This window comes from Rhinolophus hipposideros, assembly GCF_964194185.1.
Source record: "Rhinolophus hipposideros genome assembly, chromosome: 5".
Classification (NCBI taxonomy): domain Eukaryota; kingdom Metazoa; phylum Chordata; class Mammalia; order Chiroptera; family Rhinolophidae; genus Rhinolophus; species Rhinolophus hipposideros.
The window spans coordinates 65,094,785-65,109,398 of NC_138051.1; the positions used below are offsets into that span (position 1 = coordinate 65,094,785).

At 40.3% G+C, this 14,614-nt stretch overlaps 1 protein-coding gene across 3 annotated transcripts in view; it reads left to right on the plus strand.

The window, feature by feature from the left end:
* PELI2 (pellino E3 ubiquitin protein ligase family member 2) overlaps positions 1 to 14,086 on the plus strand; it is a 159,998-nt gene extending 145,912 nt beyond the window's left edge. For all 3 annotated transcript variants that reach the window (XM_081047404.1, XM_081047403.1, XM_081047405.1), the window contains 3 exons: positions 1,220 to 1,417; positions 2,998 to 3,186; positions 9,291 to 14,086. In XM_081047404.1, the coding sequence (XP_080903530.1) occupies positions 1,220 to 1,417; positions 2,998 to 3,186; positions 9,291 to 9,857 (954 nt within the window). In that variant the 3' untranslated portion in view covers positions 9,858 to 14,086. The remainder of the gene's footprint in view (positions 1 to 1,219; positions 1,418 to 2,997; positions 3,187 to 9,290) is intronic.
* The last annotated feature ends 528 nt before the right edge of the window (positions 14,087 to 14,614 follow it).

Sequence of the window (14,614 nt, forward strand, 5' to 3'; positions counted from 1 at the left end):
CTAAACTATGCAAGATATTTAATACTTTCCCCTTTTATTCATTTACATGAAAAGCGTATGACATTGCTTATGTGTTAGATAGAATTTTGAGGTCAGGATAGAGATACCTGAGAAATTTACTTTTGGGGGCCTTATATGTACACATCTGGGGCTCTGTGTTCTTCCCATTGGCAGCTTCAAAATCAAAGTCACTAATGTTAGAACATTAACATCATATTTAGCGAGAAGTGATTCATTTACATATAAATTATATTATGTTAAGAAGTCTCTTTGGCATATATAACATTTATCACTGTTTTTCCAACATTTAGAGATTCATAGAACATCATTACATAAACATCTTACTATTTTGTCTTGAGGATTTCCTTCTTTGTAAACAAATACTCTTCCTAGTTCATAGGACAGAGCAGTACCTGTCTTATTTGGATTTATTGAATATGAAAATCGTTGTTAGAACTCTAAGATCTTGCTAATGAAATACATTTTTTTTCCGGCAACATTTAAACTTACCAAGGAAAGTAAGCCAATATAATATTAGTGGCAACTTTTTAGACTTTCCCAAGAGAGATTTTTTAAAAATCCAAAATTGAAGTATTGAGACCAGCTTTTTACATTTTTCAGTTGACAGCATCTCAGACTTTGGGCTGATTTGTATAGCCCTTTACGTCATTCTCACCCTGAGTAATGGTAACAGGTATTTGAAGTGTGTGTTTGGACTAGAGCTGTTCTTGCTCTGTGCTGAGTTGCTGGTGGATTGACTAAGTGGGTAAAGCCAGCCCCTGGAGCTGGACAAGAGTTGGGGCAAGATTTCCTTTGCTTGTTGGCTTCCTTTAAAATCTTGCTTTTTTTCCACTTGGAAATACACACACACACAAGAATAATTTGCCATGAAAGTACTGCTTCTGCCTGATCCAAGAGATAGAATCTGTTTGGGGTAAGATCTGTTTTCTTCCAGAATAGAAAATTGGGCTTTTCTCTTAACATTGAAATGTGTAGTGGTTGGTTACCGCACCATCTCCCTAAGTGTAGTGGTTGGTTACCGCACCATCTCCCTAAGTTAAACAAGAAAAGGAGCAGAACTGAAAATTCTTTCATTAGATTCTGACCTTCAGAGCAGAGATAAGGAATGTTAAAGGGATCCCGAACCCTCATTCCATGTGAACAAAATATGGTGACGTGATATTTTTCAATTGAGTTATGAGTATTTTGATTTATTTAGGTGGGCAGATCAACCGAAAGCCCCATTGACTTCGTCGTTACAGACACCATTTCTGGCAGTCAGAACAATGACGAAGCCCAGATTACACAAAGCACCATATCCAGGTTTGCCTGCAGGATTGTCTGTGACAGGAATGAACCTTACACAGCACGGATATTCGCAGCCGGATTTGACTCTTCCAAAAACATATTTCTTGGAGTAAGTACTACTGATAAGCACATCGTTTCGAAAAACACCCATCTTTATCACATATAATATTTAATTGTAGCCAAAAACTTTGTTTTGCATGATGCCTCTGGTTAAATTTTGAGATTTTAGTTTTCAGATGGATAGTTGAAAAGCTGTTATTAAAAAATCTGAAAATAATTAAGAGTCATTACTTGTTATATTTGCTGTATTATACTTACATTTGCTGTATTATAATATGTACAGCAATTACTTTTTAAAGTATATGTTAACATTGTGTATAATGTATTTATGGTAGATTTATTTCAGAGGGAAAAATCAATGGTCAAAGCTAGATAATTAGTGTTCAAAGGAAAATATTAATCATTCATTCAAAAAACTGAGTGTTTGCTATGTTCCATATTGGGTGTTTTAGATGTGATATCATAGAGAGCAAAACAGATTAAAAATCTCTTCCTTCCTAGGATTTCCATGTAAATGAAAACCAAAAGTTTTAGTGAATATCCAGTTTTAATATAGTTCCTTTTTGATTCAGGATATTTTTGCAGGGGAAAAACCACACAAAATGGCCTAAACAATAATAAAAATGTATTATCCCACATTATAAGAAGCACCAAGAAAGGCCAGCTGCAGGGTTGGTTAATTCAGTGGTTCTGTGACATCCACGAGACCTGGGTCCTTCTGTCTTGCCCTTTGCCTCTCTGGGCACATCAGCTTCCTCGGGCAAAGTCTTCTCACAGGTGAAAGATGACTGCACTGCCACACATCTCCTGCAGCGTGACAACTTCCAGATGAAGAAGAGGCAGCAGAGGCACTGTTTATTCCTTGTCTCCTTGTAGAGCAAAGAAACCTTTCCAGGAAGCCTCCCAGAAGACTCGTCCGGTCTCACTGGCCAGAACTCAGCCACATGCCTAAACCAGTCATTGGCAAGAGGCAGGGGTTGTCCTAACTGGTTTATCCTAATCAGGATTTACCCATGAGTCATAGGAACAATATCTGGCTCTGTCCCGAAGAGAGAAAAGCGAAATCACTGTGGCACAGGCATCCAAGAGTATCTTCTGCCATTATTATCAAGCTGCTTGTGCCTTCCACCTTTGAGGATATAAACACTGATTTGTATGAAAATATATGAAATAGGAAATAGGAAAATATAGTGGCCATAAAGTGTTGGCTTAATAGTTGTTGAAATTTTGTATGTTTAATAAAAATGTTTTCCCTCCCTTCTGTATATTTCCCTGATAATGAGTTCAACACTGCACAAATTGAACTGAAGAATTCACACTAGACTCTGGAATCATCTGGGGTGTGGGGGTTTAAAAAAGTATTTCTGAGGGAGAGGCCCAGGCATCAGATTATTTTTTTTAGGCTCCCAAGATAAATACAATGTGTCTCTGGAGATAAATTATTCATCCATTTTACCACTTCTTTCATATTGTTGGGCTAATTGCACATTTTATCCTTCTGATTATTGGCTTTAAATACAAAATGAAAATTCACCACTTTCCTCCCCTCTGCTCCTATCCAGTATTTCAAAGAGATTCTAGAATCCCTTCATTTTGAAATAATTTTAGCATGCTTTTTCTGGCCTCCAGGAAAAGGCAGCAAAATGGAAGAACCCGGATGGCCACATGGATGGGCTCACTACAAACGGCGTCCTGGTGATGCATCCAAGAGGGGGTTTCACTGAGGAGTCCCAGCCCGGGGTCTGGCGCGAGATCTCCGTCTGTGGAGACGTGTACACTTTGCGAGAAACCAGGTCGGCCCAGCAGAGGGGAAAGCTGGTAAGTGGACTGCAATCTGGAAAATGCACCAAACTACAAAAACCTAACTTGAGAACTATCTTTTTCCTCCCCTGAAATTCAGAACCTTTGCACAGGTACGAGTGCTGTGTACTGATCCTGGGGAATGAGAATTCTGTAAGCCCTTCACAGTAAGAAGGAAATGGCCTTATTTCCTTTAATGGTTAAGCTTTTCTCAAAGTGGAATAAAATTATCTTTTGTTCCTTACTACCTTAAAAGCATAATCTTTCATTATATACTTCACCAGAAAATTCCACTTAAATTCACTATAAGAACACACAATGCAATGTACACATGTTACAGAAATGTACATTTGAAATAGATGATTAATAATCTTATTCACCACTGTCACCCCAATAAATTTAATACAATTTTTTTAAATGAAGAAGCTTATTTTTAGTGTAAAACTTTACTAATTTGGAGAAATCCTAAGCAGTCTCAGGCTAATTAATGAAAATTATGAATTACAGAATTACTTACTAGACTTTCTGGAACTAAAATATAATTAAGTTAGCTTTTTTCTTGAGTTCATAGTAAGAAATTAATACATAATTCCCTGTATAAATCACCAAAATCATAGTTACAGCTTTTTACTTGAATAATTCATGTAGTGCATCGACTTGGCATGCTAATGTTTTCCTAGAACTATTACTACATATCCCAAATGCTCTAAAGCAGTTGATTTTTTAACCCTTTCTTCTATGGAGAATAATTATACCTTAAATGGAAAGCTTTAGGTTTCTGACCTTGCCACAGCTGTGGGGCACAGCACAGAAAGGTTCTTAATAAATTTTCTACTCTAGTACTTTTAATTAATTGTTAGGTAGAAGCTAGAACAAGAGAGAACAAATGTTTTCTTCAAACTTCCCTTAGAAAACATATAGGGAAATAAAAGATGTAATCTATCATTTTTTTCAGAGAGAACGATAATAACCAACTATTTTTAAGATGGAAAAAAGATGGGGGGACTGTTTTACTAACCTGGTTTGCTATTCTCTACTGAATGTTTGTTTTAAGGGGATTTTTTTTTCAAATTTTTGTTTTACACCATTATTCAGCTGCAGGTATAGCTTTGTGTTTGATGATAAAGTCCAGTCTTGGAGCATTATGGCTGAGCAAATATGAGAAACATTTTCTAAGAAAGGCCAAGCAAATGCAATAAACTTTGTTTAAACACTTTTCAAGAGATTGTAAATAGGGAAGAGAATGTGAAAGCCGTTTTTCCAAATAACTTTTTGTTTCTCATCATTGGATAATTTTACATAAAATTAACGGAGGTTGGCCAGACTGGTTATTAATCATTTTAACAGCAACAGTAAGAAGTCAGTAAAAGGTTGCTGGATGCAGGCACTGCATTAAGATTTCAGAGACATTAGCTCATTTAATCTACACAGCAGCCCAGTCGGGGAAGTGGAATTGCCCACATTTTATAGATGAGGAAGGTGTGGCATAGAGAGGTTAAATATTGCTGAATGTCACAGAGTTAGAAGTGGCAGCAGATGGGACTGAAACTCAGGTTCCCCTGACTGAGAGTCTGAACTCCAAGTCGCCACTCAGTACCGTCTTGGGGAGTCACACCTGGCTTTCACCTGAGATGTTCACACCAGAGCGTTTGCCTCCCTGGGCCAATAAAGAGCATAGGCAGCAATCCAGGTAGGGCTTGTTTGTCCAGGAGGGCACATCCCAGTATGTGTATCTTGTCCACTCTGGTGATTGTGTCGTGACCCAGCTCAGGCAGCTGTGTGCCAGAGAAGTTCACAGTGCTACTGAAACAATTCCAAAAATAGCTTGTTTTAATGTATTACATTAAATAGGCGAATTTTGAAGTTTTCTGTGTAAGTGACCCTTAGATCTACATAAAGTTGTACTGTACTGTTCATTGGTGTACGATTGACCCAGCCAACAGTTAAGGTTTGCAGGTTTCCGTCAGTCTGATCTTGTGCTGTATGTGACACCATGGAGAGAAAGGGCCCCTCCTCCCTGCAGTCCCCTCGGATTAACTGAAAAACAGCTTCTCTCTGAGATGAGAACCTACCAATTCTTCACACTTTTGTTTCAGGGTATGCCTCTTTGGTCCTGTACATGTTACTGACAGCAGTTGACATAAATTATGTCTATCTGGAGATTAGATTTTAGTTCCTGGCAGTGCTCTTTATTTGCAGTTTAATATAAAAATATGGAATATGAAATGATCTGCTAGCAGTCCAGAGTTATCTGTTTGTTATGACAGTATTTGATGCCTCCTGTCCTCAGTGGGGAGCTACTGGAAGGTTTTGTATTTATATCATACTCAGCATTCAATGTGAATTAATATGAAAATGTGTTTTTAACAACAAATCACCGTAGATTCTCATTAATACAGCAAATGATGAAACCTTGGCACTTTGTACTTGATCGACATAATGAACTAAATTTGGGGTAATGGTTTCTCAGGAGCTTAACCCTCTGAGGAAATAAACAGGTGAATGAACTTTGAATTGTTTCCTACTCATTCACCCAATTAATGGTAACGTATGGTAACATTGAGAATATTGCGCTAGTAGACTCTTTGAGTGTTTTATCAAATTATATTTGAGGTATTTTATTAAACTATGTTGGCTTTGTGTAAAATTAGGTAAATTCAGTTAAGTTGATTTGCTTACCTAATTTTAGATGAAATCATGAAAATAACCACGGTGTTACTACATGCAGGCTCTACGAAGTGCTTTATGTTAATTCTTTCTCAGGTGTTACGCACAGTAAGCCTCTGAGCTCGGTGTCTCAGTGTTGTTACTGTTCCCATTTACAGATGAGGAAACCAGGGCTTTAGAAGGTAGTCACTTGCTTAGGGGTGGTGGGTGGGGATTTGAATTCTCTACTCTGCGCTTAGCCATTTGATATGTAGAGGCCATTGGGTTTTAACTGTCTCTTATTTCCACAACCCTGTCTAGTCCTTGTGGCTTCTTTTTGCCTTTTTTGGGGGGAGGGGGAGAGAATTTAAAAACTAAAACCTGAACCCTTGTCTCTGCAAAGTAGTATTTCACTATACTGCCTCCTTGCACACTGTATTTTGAAGAAAAACTACACATTTTGTTCACAGATAGAGATAGCACACAAGAAGTAACAGTTAAGAGGGAAAACAGGTTACTCTTTGAGCAATCACTATATATGGTTCTGAAGTCAGGTCATAGATTTCAGGCCTGGTTCTACCACGTAGTTGCTCTGTGGTCTTAAATCAATAAATTGACCTCTCTGTGCCTGGGTTCACATCTATTTAATTGGAATGATGCTAGTACCTATCTTCTAGGAGTGTTATGAGAACTAAGTAAGGATCGGAGCAGTGCTGTTCACAGTAACAGTCCATGTTGTTAGTTGTTACAACTGAGCAGGGCCTAGGAGCTGGAGATCCAGCAGTCAGTAAGATGCCCGCGGCTCTGCCCTTGAATTGTGTATTCCAGAGAAGGTCACAGATGAATGAGGCAGCAAGCATATCGGCAGGCTATTGTGTGATGACCACAGCCATATAGAAAGTACTGGAAGGTACAGGAGGCCCTCAGAGGGACAGCTATCCTAGACATGGGAGTCAAGAGTATGTGGAAAATAAGAGACCACAGACTCCAAGTCTGTAAGATGTTGCTTACCAAGAACTGCCTCTCAGGAAGGAAAGAAATGTTTGTTGAACAGGTTGGCCACCACCAAACGGCAGTTTTCACCACACCAGAACTGTTTTTTCAGACACAGTTATATGCTGAGATGAGCCCTCCTCTGAAGGGAGGAGGCCATGGGGTGCTCAGTGTGGCGATGGGGTGAGGAGGGACCTTCAGCAGACTTTAAAGAGGTTATTTGAAAGGAGTCACATGTTTGGCCTGTCAGTATTAAGATTTATCATTTAGTTGGGACTTGAACTTTTTCTAACTACTAATATTTGGTAGTTAGACTCAGGGGTTGCTTTCTTCACTAAAGGAAACCATCCAGGCCAAGTGACATCCCAGTGAGACCTGAATGATGAGTGGGAGTTGGCCACGCCGAGGGGCCGACTTGGGGTGGGGTGTGATGGAGAATTCCAGGCAGAGGGCACTCAGGTATGTGCCTGAGGACAGTCCAGCTTAGTGTGTTCATGGGCCAAACTCAGTGCTCACAGCACGGGGCAGCCCTGTTTCACAGTTAGAAAGGCAAGAGCTATAGCTGCAGAAGTCGAGTGGCCATACCATGAATATTAAGAAGTTTTGGCTCCATCCTGAAGGGCAGTGGACAGCCAGCAAAGTCAGGGAATGACAAAATTTCTATTTTTCCGATACCTCTCTCCCCTTTACATGGCTGTTTTCCTGCACCCTGGCCTTAGTGGGGTATGCCCCTGGCTCTGTCCTCAGCCTCCGTGCCCTCGCAGGGACCCTGCCTGGGCACTCTCATCCACTCCGAGGCTGCACCTTGATGCTGGTAAATCCCAGATGTGCTTCTCTGAGTCAGATCTGTCTCAGAGGCTGCAGTCTCACGTACCTTCTGTACATTATGCTACAAACACTCTGCACAGCCCGCACGTCCTACACACCCAAAACTGATCTTACTATCTTTTCCCCAAAATCTGCCATTTCTCCTAGATTCCCTGTCCATGGAAAGCCCCGTTCTACATAGACAGTGAAGCCAGATACATTCAAGTCTTTCTTCCTAAATCAGGAGCTAAGGGGTGAATGTAATTCCTCAGCATTTAATACCTGTGCCTCTGGTCTGTTGCCACTGATCTTTTTTGTCTAGAGAGAGAACTCCCACTATTTCTTTCACCTCTGGTCTTATACCCACCCAGTGCACCCTCCAGACTTGGGGAACGGACTTTTGTGAGAGACAAATCTGTTCTGTTACAGCTGAAACTGAAACTCTCCATTGACTCTGGGCACCGAGGCCACCTGACCTCTCCAGCCTGGGCCTCGTGTCCTGTCCCCTCCACACCCTGCACCCCATCCAGCCGCAAAACTGGTTGGACTCCTTGTTCCCTCAGTGCACATGCTGTTTGGCCTTTCCTCGCCTCTTTCTGGTGTGCCTCCTGTCCCGCCCACTGCCTCCTGACACCATCGACTTCAAATCTCTGTTCAAAGAAAACCCTTTTAAAAACCATCTCTGACTTTGTCAGAGTAGCAGCACACTTTTACACAGTGCTTACTGCATTCCAGACATGGTTCCAAGAACTTTCTATTAACTTATTTAACGCTCACAGTCCCCTCATCTACATTTTACAGAAGGGGAAACCAAGGCACTGGGGATTTGAGTAACTGCCCAAGGTCACAGAAGTGACTCACACCCAGGCAGTAGGCTGCAGAGCCCACGCTCATAGCCACTGTGGTGATGTGGCCTCATAGCCCTTGCAGCACTTCATTGACCAGCTGGAGGCTGTCGGGCTCCCACTACTCAGGAACAAGGCTCTTCAGGATGGGGGTGAAGTTTTATTGGTCTTTGTACCATAAAGCATATGTGGCCCATGGCGGCAACGGTCCTATTCCTGCTGACCTGTCTAACGGTGCTTCTTGTCAGCTGTTCGTCAGTCTCGTGAGCACCTGGTGCTTAGCACGGCCATCCTTTTAAAATTGAAGGCTCCCCGTGAACGCATCTGCTCCAAGCCTTAGGAACGCAGGATGAAAGATAGTGTTCAAAGCTAAGGGTCACCAGGAGTCGTGTGGACCACTGCGGTAATGATTGCAGGGCCCGACGGGGTCTTCGAGATTGGCTCTGGTCAAAATGAGTGTGGGTCTTCACTGGATGGGCTGTCCCCGATGAGATTAAAGAATAATTCTGTCATTGACTTAAGGAGGAAAAATAAAAATCTAAGGACAATTGTACTCATTCAAGTTACCATGACACTAATTGAAGACGTACAGCTGGGTAGACTGTACTTAGGGCTTTGTGCCTATGGCATACGTGTATTATATCCAGTGTTCAAATAAGGAAACAGAGGCTCCGGGAGGCTAAGTTACTCCCCCGACCTATTTTCTAGTGTAATGCACTGCCTCCCAGTGTTTACTTCAAAGATGATTTTTGTTCATTTTGAGAGGAAAGGATGTTAGAGTGATTTGTTGAATTTTGCTTTCAAAAGGCGTGTCTATCAAACTTGTTATAGGTGGAAACTGAGACCAACGTCCTGCAGGATGGCTCCCTCATCGACCTGTGCGGGGCCACTCTTCTGTGGAGAACAGCAGACGGCCTTTTCCACGCGCCCACGCAGAAACACATAGAGGCCCTGCGGCAGGAGATCAACGCCGCGCGCCCGCAGTGCCCCGTGGGGCTCAACACGCTGGCCTTCCCCAGCATCAACAGGAAGGAGGTGGTGGAGGAGAAGCAGCCCTGGGCGTACCTCAGCTGCGGCCACGTACACGGCTACCACAACTGGGGCCACCGGAGCGACACGGAGGCCAACGAGAGGGAGTGTCCCATGTGCAGGACTGTGGGCCCCTACGTGCCTCTGTGGCTTGGCTGTGAGGCAGGATTTTACGTGGACGCAGGACCGCCCACGCACGCCTTCACCCCGTGTGGACACGTGTGCTCAGAGAAGTCTGCAAAATACTGGTCTCAGATCCCGTTGCCTCACGGAACTCACGCATTTCACGCCGCCTGCCCGTTCTGTGCCACGCAGCTGGTTGGGGAACAGAACTGCATCAAATTAATTTTCCAGGGTCCAGTGGACTGATGCCCTTGACAGCCATCTACGACTTTATTAACAAGTTACTGTGAAGATTTTTGCCACTAACTCTAGATTTTACCTTTTTATAAAGCTGTTTATTAAGGGGGGCGGGGAGGGCCCGAGGCTGGGAGAAAAGAGGGGACATAGTGATGAAACAGACCGGGAGTTGAACAGCTAGCAGTGGTCTGTTGCATGCTCGAAACAGCGGCATCGTCATGGAAATCGGCTTGATTAAAACCACACTATATAATAATTGGATTTAAAATGCCATGCTTTTATTTTAACCTTGGGTTTGTAAACAAAGTTTTTTCCTTTGAAGACTTGGATAAAACTTTAAATCATATTGAAATCATACAAACGAAGAAATTTATTCAAAAGTTGTTGACTCTTCATGGGCAGCCTTCTGTGCTATGGGGTGGAGGTGTTGACCTGAAAGACATGCAGTGTCTGGAAATACTTGATACAGGCTAGATGGAATCTGACCAGATACCAAAGGGGCGGCTCTTTAAAATGGTGACCCGACACGTTAGGCACAGGTGGTGGTTTTGAAATCTGGGCTGTTTTCTGATTTATTTTTCTTTCTTTCTGTGGGGGGCAGAGCGGGGGTATATTCATATGTTGTCATGTTTTCTTTTTATTAACGTTGGTGGAATTTAATTCTTTTATACACATAGTCACCAAATACCTTGGCATTTCAAACAAAGAATTTTCCATAACGTTTTAGTCTGCCTTGTGTATGTCCACTATGGTTGTCCCTGATACTCATCTTGCACGGTCCGAGAACTGTTTGATGAAAATGTAGCAGCTCTTAAAAATTCATTCACTGGGGATGATTACTGCAGCAGTAAACGTGGCCTAGGTCTTATAATACCAAGTTTATTTGCTTACCAAATTGTTTAATATTTAAGAGTGATTAAAAATGAGATTTTACTTTTTAAAATCACTTGTTGGGGCTTCATAAGTTTTTTTTTCTTCCTTAAGAAAGCCAAAATTTTGTGAGCATGAAAGCAACATATCACAACGATACAAGCATTTTTATTCACTCTCTTTCCACCATCTGCCACCTTCCCTCACAGCTTACAGAGCCTTGTAAGTTTTGAAAATGTTTGCAAATCAAACTAAATTTAAATGTGATCATTAGATATACACAACACCAAGTGGTACATCTGCAGAGATAATTTGAAATTCCTGATTTCAAGAGAGCAAATGAGTGTTTACTGAGGAATAATTAAATCAGAATTTCATATGAGCTCCACCATCCCTCTCTGTTAGTTTCATTTCATTTGGAATAATTCTTGGATGTTCACTCTGTGGTACCAGTAGCATCACTGCTCCCAGAAAGTAAAGTCCTTTAGACGTGAGACTACCAGAGCTAGCTGAGATGAAATAGATCCCTGCCACATGGAGCAAGTATTTATTTAAACTAACATCCTCTTAAATTAACCATTGCAAATTTGGGCTACATTTTTAAACCTTTGTAAAGAGATATAATTTATATGATTCTAATATACTATATCCATACTTGAATTGGTTTTTCCATGTTCTGCCTCCTGGCAAATATTTTGCCTATTTTCAACTGTTCTTACCCATTTTGAATGTCTTTTCCTTAAAGTGAAACTACATTACTCTTGATTGCTGCTGCTTAGTTTGACTTAATATATAAAACGTTCAGCCTCTCAGTTTTAAAATAGCTTTCCTTTTCAATGGATATTATTACTTAGGGGCATTTTGTTTTGGTAGTTTTTAAGTGATGTGAAAATTCAGCAACAGTCCTCTTATTGATAGCTTACTCTACTCTGTGTAGCTTACTCTACCTGCAGACAGAAAAGGAACGAAAACAATGAACTTGCCTAGAAGAATATATCAAACGGCTTTTGATTTAGCCAGAGTCTCCAGTGATTAGCTTTCACTGATAAGAGTATGTCTTTTCAGTGTATGGTTCTTTGGGCTCCACAATGATAAAGGAGACACACAGTCCCTTTTCTTGCTCTAGAGCTAGAGGGTGGTTTGGGGAGTCTTGCTACCCCAAAAGCATCTTACCAAGTAAATGGTCTTGCATCTAGAAAGGCTAGATTTCACCTATCAAACAAAAATTTTTTTTCCAGAAACTTATGCTCTGATATAACTTTCCATTTCAAGAACTATATATAAGTCTAATAGTTCTGCATGCAATATATGTCCCCAAGTAAAATTATCTTCCAACCTGGAAAGTTTCTGACTTTCAGTAAACTCAGATAACAAAATGTAAGTTGAAGTTTGGGTAATAAATTCCAAACTCTTGGAAGGAGTAACAGTGAGCCGCCCTCCGTCAGCACCACATCTGGTCGTTTGACTTCCAAATGAGGTGCCCCCCTTCCACCCTGCCTCAGAACCACAAAGAGGGGGCGAGTCTGCAACCAGAAAAACCAGGCTCGCCTTAGCCACTTCTGATGAAAGCCCCTTATAATTTTGGCTAATGAGATTTCTTTTTCATAGTTGAGAGCAAGTTAGTTTGTAAGAATAAAGAACTCTAGCTCACCAAAGTAGAGTAATGCAGTTCAGAAAAAGGTAACTTCTCAGAGGTCACTTCTGTTTTTATGTCTTGCTTGCCATCACGTTAAAAGGTGAGTCTCACTCTCCCGGGTGTGCTCATAGGAAATTGCTGACCAGTTATCCTGATCTTGGCCTGACTAAAATGCCTTTTGTAAATAGGCATTCCAGAAGTTCAGCTCCAGGGATATATTCCCATAGATAATATTTTTTTTTCATTTGTTTATGTCCGTTTACTACAAAAAAAAAAATCAGAATGAATGGGATACAACTCAATATTTTTCTAGTTGGGAATTTTTTTATTAATAATTGGTGCTGCCGGGTCACGCATGCTTCAACTCTTAACATTCCCTTATTTGGTTTCACTTTTTGCAAAAAGGGCTACAGTTCACACTGCAGAGTAAATATTAAGCTTTCTGGGTTTTCCCCCCCACTGTGGCCCAAAAGAATTAAAATCTTTTAATATAAATAGCATATTTATCATTCCTCGATAGTTAATTAGAGAGTTTGGTACCTTTGTGCCTCAGGGAAGCCACGTGATATAACTGGTTATAGAATTTCAGGGTTAGGGTTTAGGGAAAGGAGAAAGCCATGGGAAAAATGATGGGCTCCATTAAGGAGACTAATGAATCTGGATGCAGAAACATGCCAGAAACTGGCATACACGTGATTGTCGTAGCATTTATTTCCAGTATCAATAGGGAAATTATTTTAAGTTATTACATATACGGTATTAGGAAAGTTGAGGAGAACTCTTTCCTTCATAATGCTTCAATGCTTTATTTCTGCTTTCATAGAAAAACTCAAACCCCTGTTATGTGGGAGCTCAGTATTGTTATTTGAGCACTTTTGAAAGTTTAAGGAAAACTTTTCCTCCTCCTTAATTTAAGTGTAACATGGGTTACAGAATTGTTACCTGCCATTCTGTGATTTTGATAAACTTCTTTTTTAAAGCCATTCTGTTCTGTGGATTTTCGTGAAAGGATCATGATCACACAGTTGTTAATGCTGGCTAAAAAAAACCTATTTTCTTCATGCAATCCTGCCTGTGACAGTGGAATTTCCAGTAGACAAACCACAGAACCTTGATTTTTAAGCCAGGTCCAGCTTTGACCCTGGCCTGTCCATCTTATATCCCCATAGTTTAGCCTTCCTGGGCTCAGAGTATGAAGTTCCTCCATCGGTGCTGGAAATGGAGCACAGTTGGAACACGGTGCTGCGATTGTTTCTTTACCACCCAACAGCCAGTGAGAAAACTTGAGGATCTTTTTAAAAAAATTATTTGCTGCATTATTGAAGCAGCAAAACAAGTTTCAGTATTTCTTTTTTTGTAAAACTTACATCCTTTCAAGTAAGTTTTAGCCCTCATGAAGAATCCCAAGGAGAAGATAGGGAAAAGCAAGTATTTTTCCAGTTCTATTTAACTGTTTCTAAACAAACAAAAATAAACCCGAAGAAAGGGAAGTTTCTTCTTAGCTGATATGACAGATTGCTTCTCTGTATTAAATAGTCTAGAAGTTAAGGGGTGGTCATATTTCCCATGTATAGTGTTATGAGCAGTTAAATTTTATGGCTATATTTGTAAAACTGTTCTTTTATATTTCATGTCAAATTGAAAAGTTTATTTCTTCACTATTGTACCTGTGGAAATACAAGCCATTTTATAGGAAAATCTTCAAAAACTATTAAATGGATCTCAGTATGTTTATGAGTGGTTGTCTTCAGATTCTGTGGTTATCATGAGTTTATAGGACATTCAATAGGGAGTTAATACAAAAGTAGACTTGATTTGTCCATTTCTGAAACTTCCAAGTTGATCCCAAACAATGATGCTTATTATTGTTTTATATTCTGCACAATATATACATATTAAAATCTGGATACTGAAAATCCCCTTAATTTTTTAATAAAAAAAAAACTTCATTGGTGCTTATATTACTATTTCTTGTGATACGATGTTGCTGTCAAAGAAGTCTAACTTCCAGGAGAATTTAACCTGGCTTGTAGAATTAATAGATGTTTTTCATGATCATTAGTCATAGTGTTACTTTTGTGACAGTCGTGATTCACATTAAACAAAAAGAATTATGTCAGCCTTCAACCCTTAAACTAATATGTCTTTCATAAGGAAATACATGTATTTATGACAAACTTTTCCCGTCACATTGATATTTAAGGAATTTTAGTATCGTTATGGCAAATAGATTTTTCACTTCCAAAAAAAGAAAGTGCAC